The 6,551-nt window shown below is 28.8% G+C and overlaps 1 protein-coding gene across 5 annotated transcripts in view; it reads right to left on the bottom strand.

Annotated features, from left to right (window-relative positions):
* Nucleotides 1–6,150, bottom strand: part of LOC102676964 (ankycorbin) — a 15,828-nt gene extending 9,678 nt beyond the window's left edge. For 3 of the 5 annotated variants that reach the window (XM_031511225.1, XM_031511224.1, XM_031511226.1), the window contains exons 1-3: nucleotides 5,984–6,150; nucleotides 1,453–1,785; nucleotides 844–1,178 (exon numbers count right to left, since the gene is read on the bottom strand). In XM_031511225.1, coding sequence (XP_031367085.1) covers nucleotides 844–1,178; nucleotides 1,453–1,658 — 541 coding nt within the window. In that variant the 5' untranslated portion in view covers nucleotides 1,659–1,785; nucleotides 5,984–6,150. The remainder of the gene's footprint in view (nucleotides 1–843; nucleotides 1,179–1,452; nucleotides 1,786–5,983) is intronic. The other 2 variants (XM_006617282.2, XM_031511227.1) reach the window with 1 other exon arrangement.
* Between the last annotated feature and the right edge of the window lie 401 nt (nucleotides 6,151–6,551).

Genomic DNA, 6,551 nt, shown 5'->3' with positions numbered 1-6,551 from the left:
TAAGGAATCGTTATGAGTTCGGTTTGACCTTTCATCCAGGAAAAGTAGTTTTTTTTTTTTTTATAAGCAGTCAATTTACGTTCACTTTTCTTTCTTGCGGTCTTAAACGATACTTTGTTTAATCTTGATTGTGGGCGGTATTCTCTAACCGTAAAATTACCGTTCACGTGAAATGCAGTTGTTGTAAAGTGAATTTACATGCAGAGTATGTCATCAGCATTAAAATCAACATCAATAAGAAGTTATTAACTATTAGCTTTAGAAACATTGATATTTTCAAATATTTATTTCTATCCTTATTAATGTTATGATATTTTTTGCGCCTTTGAGCGAATTGTATTTATATATTTATATAATTATAATAATATTATTATATTATATATCATACTATAATTATAACTTATCTGTATTTTTGTAATGATATATGTAATAATAATTAATTATTACATTGATTTTTATATAAATCATACAATTATTCTTTTATTTTAGAAAATATTTTTATAAAATTTTGATTATTAGATTCATTAAATGATAAAATGTTATATTAGATGATAAAAATGAAATGCCTTGTATGTAGAATATCTTCATGTAGAAAAAAACATGCGATAAATACATTAAATGTAAATTATGAATATTCAGAAACAAAAACGGAAAAAAAACGGATAAGATAACCGATTAGACTAAATCCGATTTATACAAAATACAAACGCTATTAAAAAATATAATTTTCATTTTAGAAATTTGAACAAGTAATATTTGAATACTTAATTTAAATTATTACAGATATGTATATTATATTTACTAATATCTTTTTAATTAATTTTAGAAATAATGAAAAAATACCGGTAGCCCAATGAAGAACACTGTGTCCCTCCAGATCCTTGGCGTTTACATCGGCACCATTCGCCAATAGGACAGCCACTAATTGAGTGTCACCCGCGATGACAGCCAGATGAAGAGGTGTGTGTCCTTCTGCGTCTGGTGCATTCACCAGTTCCGGTGCCGCCGCAGCGACGGCACCTCCAGTTCCAGCATCCATGCAATAATGTAAAGCGCTCCTTAGAGTGCGATCTTTATAGCCAATAGTCTCCTCTTGCTCTTTCAATAATCTTAAAACTCTTGCTCTGTCGCCCTGTTGGCAAGCATGCATCAAAGGCGTCGCGCCGATTTGAAGCACTCTGAAAGAGTGAAACAATATTTTACAAGATTCTTGAGACAAAATTTTCACTAATTTTGAAATATATATTTTATAATATTATTTTATAATTCACTAATTAAAATTTTATCACACTTTTTTCTTTTTTCCTCGACACTTTACGACAGAACTTCGATTTCACAATATACTTTATAAGAACGTGTTGTAATTTTCTAAAGCTTGCGCGTAAGAAGTGAGACCCTGTTCTAAACAATGGTTCTAAACGAATGCGTGGATCGATCGAGCAGAAAGTGTACCTGTAAGGCCTTTTTTTCTGATGATCCTGATATCGTATACTACTTGGTACATTATGCGACCACTGTGTTCCAGGGATTTTTTGTTTCTGACGATGATTTCTGTACGGTGTCAGCGGGGGCAAGGACACATCGGCCACACTTTCTTGATATCTCGGTTTTGGCTTCTCCTGGACCTTCAACGGGATCGGTGGAGTCTTAGTGTCCATGCCCGTCTCTGGCACCGGTTCACAACTGGTCTGACCTCGCGTGGAAACATCTTTCGCCCTCTCGGCGGATCGAATTCATCGCGCCGAAGAGAATGTCCGGTTCCTTTACCCGCGAACTGGGTCACCCCTTCGAAAAAGATTGAATGTAAACTTTATTCGTTGGCGTAAGTATTAATTTTAAAAGAATATGATAAATCTTTCTTGTTATCTTCTTTTTTTTCAAAAAATTTAAATATAATATAGGGTAGAATATGAAACAGAAGAAACGAGACTGAGAATATAATACTGTTAATATTTAAAGATTTTTGGTGTGTGTAGATGGTATAATTTATGAAGATTCAATGTTTTATGTTCAAAGTTTTGATTTTTACAGATTTATTTTCAATCAAGGATTTCTTTTCCTGATTTGTTTTTAGTTTATTTTAATTTAATTGAAAGTAAATGATTAAATTTCATTACAGTCAATTTGCCTTTATTTTAAAATTTGTATAAATTATTAACAAGAAAAATAAAAAAGTTTTAATCAAAATAAGAAGCAAATATTATAGAACAAAATTATAACAATAAAAGTTAAAAAAAAATCAACAATTATTTCTATTTTATTTCATATAAAACTAAAAATAAAATAAGAAATATCTATTTAACAGTTACAAATAGTGTATATCTCTAATAATAGATCGTGAATAAGAACTGATTGTGAATGAAAACTAAAATGAAAACTTTTTCAACTGTCCTCAAGCATTTTTTACTGTAATTTCACCACTGTTCATTATATGTCTGACTAAAATGGTTTTAACCACTGCGCGCCAGTAGTAAACACGGCCACTTCGTGACTCGAAATAAACACCTTAAAAAACAATTCCAATAATAATCGTTACAGAAATGTCTAGACACATCCGCAGTAATGCAGCAAATGTACTAATTCGATAATGAAGCTACGTGACAAGGGATAAAGTCATGCAAATTTATACACGTATATACATTTTTCTTTTTAATATTTCTAAAACTGCATCGATCACCATAAGCAAATTTTCAGATTTTATATTACAAGTAAAAATAGAGTATAGTTTGGATAATGATTAATTGATTGACACCGAGCCCTCATTCCCGAGAAAGAATTGATACGATTGCAGATCTCATCAGAAGTTTATCACTAAACTCGACCCGAATTTAAAGCTCGGTTACTGACCACGTGGTGGACTGACCAGGTCACTCGCTGCCATAGAAACCTAACGCCACAACACCTATCATTCTTCGAGAACTATTATGCCGAGTTTCATGGCAAGGTCGACTTATCTTTAATTTTCGTTTTTATCAGGTATCATTGTCTTTAAGATTAATGTAATCGAAACTCATGATAATTGTATTAATCAAAAATTACCAACAATTAGTTTGATAAAACATTTGATATTATTTATAAAAAACTATAAAGAAAAATTCAAATAATCTTATTTTTTACAAGATTTACAAGATTTTATTTTTTTGTGAAATTATGTAGAAATGAGGGAAGAAAAAGAAAAAAGTAATTTAATTTCTCTCATTTTATCGTATAGTAATCACATTTTTCACGTGAAATTAATATTATAATCAATATTAAAATTTAAAATTTTAATTGGTGTTTTTGTTCAATATCCAACAATGTAAATAATACTTATTTTCTTCACGATTGCATGAAACAAGAAATTCTTTCTCTCTTAATGATATAAGATTCAAAGAAGTAATGAATAAGAGATGACGAGTTTGAAAGTTTGGCGTACAGGTGAGGGAGAATATGTGCTCACGGAAAATAGAGCGATATAAATCGATTGATTTTCAAGGGAAAAGAAGTTTGATAAGAAATTAGAGGCGGACAGCTATGTGCACGCCACTAGCACAGTAGCACCAAACCAAATTATTTCTATCGGCCGTGTCGACAAGTGTCCTTGAGGCTCACCGTGAAATAAGGGAGTCTAATTTGAGTGGACTATGAAAATTACAAATTGCGATCGAATTACCGATATAGAACCTGTGATTAGAATCACAAGCTTAATAACTTAAGTCTTGTAAAATGAATCATTGAAAATCGAAACTTTAACACATAGTTTGTGATATATGAGATTTTAAATTTCTTAACTTCGTTTTTTAACATTCTCTCTTATTTATTTTTGTCAAATTATTTCTAGTTATGACAGATTTGTTCTTTCACATTTGATCAAATTGAAATCTGTTGAAATGTAGAAAATTGTTCCATAATGTATGCATCATCGAAACAATTTTCTTTGTACCTGTGAACGGTGTTACCGTTCTTAAACAGCAGTGTCTACGTTCTTAGGCTGTTTCCCGTCACGTGTCACGCTATCGTGGAACTAGCCAGTTTATAATGTGTATAACAGTATGGAAAAATCGATAGAGGTTTTCAAATCGTTTTAAAGATCTATCTTTTCTGAAAATTATGCACCAATTCTAATGCGATTCAATTTGAATTAATCCGATAATTCAAGGCTAAGTATTTATGAGAAAACTTTTCTTGATATATTTGAAAAGATACCATAGGATATCATATTACATTATAATGTATTCTTTATGGCACGTCGACTGTAAGAATTTGTAACTTGGAATAATTATTGTCACGATTTTTTACTCTCCTGAATATTCAACACTGAATAAATCGCAATATACTAATTTTCAAAATAAAGAAAAAGATGACAAAAACGTATTTCTATTTAAATTGATCTAATAATTATTATAAAGAAATTATAAAGAAAACTTTTTTTAAATATTTCTGAAAATAAAAAGCACATTGATAACGCTTTAGTCGTAGCATATTGAATTTTTTAATTAAATTGTAACGATAATAATAATTGTTCATGACAGAATAGAATAATTTCTTCGCTTTTCACAACACGATTCATTCTCTTATCTATAAAAAGTAAATCGCCACAAAGCATCATCTTACCGGAAGCATAGCTATCATCGTTACAAATGTAGGAAGTAGATATAAGAAACATGACATTCTTACAACGATAATAGCTGAGATTTGAAAGAAAGTGCATTCTAAATTAAATTTCAAGAATGTTTCTATTCATACATCAATGTGATGATGATGATTTAAGTGATGATGAAGTGGCGAACATTTGATGATATCTATGCAGAATGCACACGTACAACGAACCCACGTGCACGTGTTGCTGTAACGCGGCGATGACTGAAAATCGTTATTTTGTTGATTCACCGTACTGTACGTCGATCGTTATTGCTCCGTTAATAATTCGCGGAGGCCTTCGTTCCTTCGTGATGGCGCGTCGTTAATATTTAATGATAACATCTCCGGTTTCACGTGAGATTACGTGTGCTGCGCAGTAACAATGCGTTTGATTTGTTATATGTTATTTATTGATGATCGAGTCGATCATTCGGGATCGTCGATCAGAAGCAGAGCGTGAAAGGAATCGCAGTGATTCGAATAACTATAAAAATTAAGTTGAAATAAGAAAGGAAAGTCCATGATCGAATTATCTTTTGATGATACTGATCGTTCCCTTCATTGTGTGCATCATATATTCATGCTCATTTAAGAAAATTTAATGAAAGCGAGTTACTAGACAGTGAATAGTATTAGCGTGTTTAAAGTAAATCGAATAGCTCTTCTTGAGATAAGCGTCGTATCGTAAGCGTGTTTCATTGATGAATATGTATGTTATTCAAGTTTTGGTTAACATGTATTGCGATTTGAAGGAAAATCTGATTATTTTTAATTTATATAATTAATGAAATATTATTTTTGAAAAAAATATTTGAAAAAATTGAGATATTTTTTCGTATAATATATGATTTGATGAATGAAATTAAAAATGCATGATTTAAATATAATTATATATTATAATTATTAGGATATAATTATAATTAAATAATTTTTTTTGTATTCATTTTTTAATATAAATTCTTATTTTACATTAAATATTATTTATATAATTTTATAATGTTATTTTATATTGTTAAAAAATACATATTTATTAAACAGCAAACAGTCTCTTAATTAATAATTATATCTGTTAATATAATAACAACTGTTTCATTACAAATTATATTTATTGTCTTTACTCTTAATAATATTATAATATATACTCTTAATATATTTCTTAATATATAAGAAAAAATATTTCCACAATGAGTATGAGAAAATTTATAAAATTATCTTATTAAAATAATATATTAAAACAAGAAAGGAGACAATCGTGTTTAATGCAAACATTACACGTGTTTCATAAGCTTTAATTATTTGAATTCGATACATAGTGCTGAAAAAGTGTATAACATGGAAAAATGTTATTTGATTTGAAGCTTACTTTCTGACAAATTGTGTTGCTAGTTTTTGAATATCTTCCATCGCGAGATATATTCTTGAAATATATATTTATTACTAATCTTGTACACGAGGTTTATATTTACGTGTAAAAAATTATGAAGCGCACCACACGAGGGTGGGACGCGCACTGACATCTCTTTGATGCCGCAACTAGTTAATGTAAGTGTTGCCTAGTTACCATTTTCTCAGTAACGTATCAACAGAAGTAGAAATATTTATTTTTTCACAAGTAAATCTTAGTATTTTTGAATTTTAGTATATTTTTCTTATTTTAATTTTTGATAACATTTTTAACGATGGAAATTATATAAATATAATATAAATATAATATAAATAAAATATAAAGTAAAAACAAAAATTAAAAATGAAAATATAATAACAATTAATTTTTAATAAAATCATAAATAATGCAATTTGAAATTATAAAAAAAAATAGTATGGAATAAGATAGTATAATAAAAACAATTAATATAATTGTAAATAAATATCTTTTATAATTTATATTATTATGTTAACATGATATAAAGGACTTCATATTATATATTATA

Source organism: Apis dorsata, unplaced genomic scaffold (genome assembly GCF_000469605.1).
Source record: "Apis dorsata unplaced genomic scaffold, Apis dorsata 1.3 scaffold_295, whole genome shotgun sequence".
NCBI lineage: Eukaryota > Metazoa > Arthropoda > Insecta > Hymenoptera > Apidae > Apis > Apis dorsata.
The sequence above is the reverse complement of the archived record's forward strand: the minus strand, read 5'-3'. Positions and strand labels throughout refer to the sequence as shown.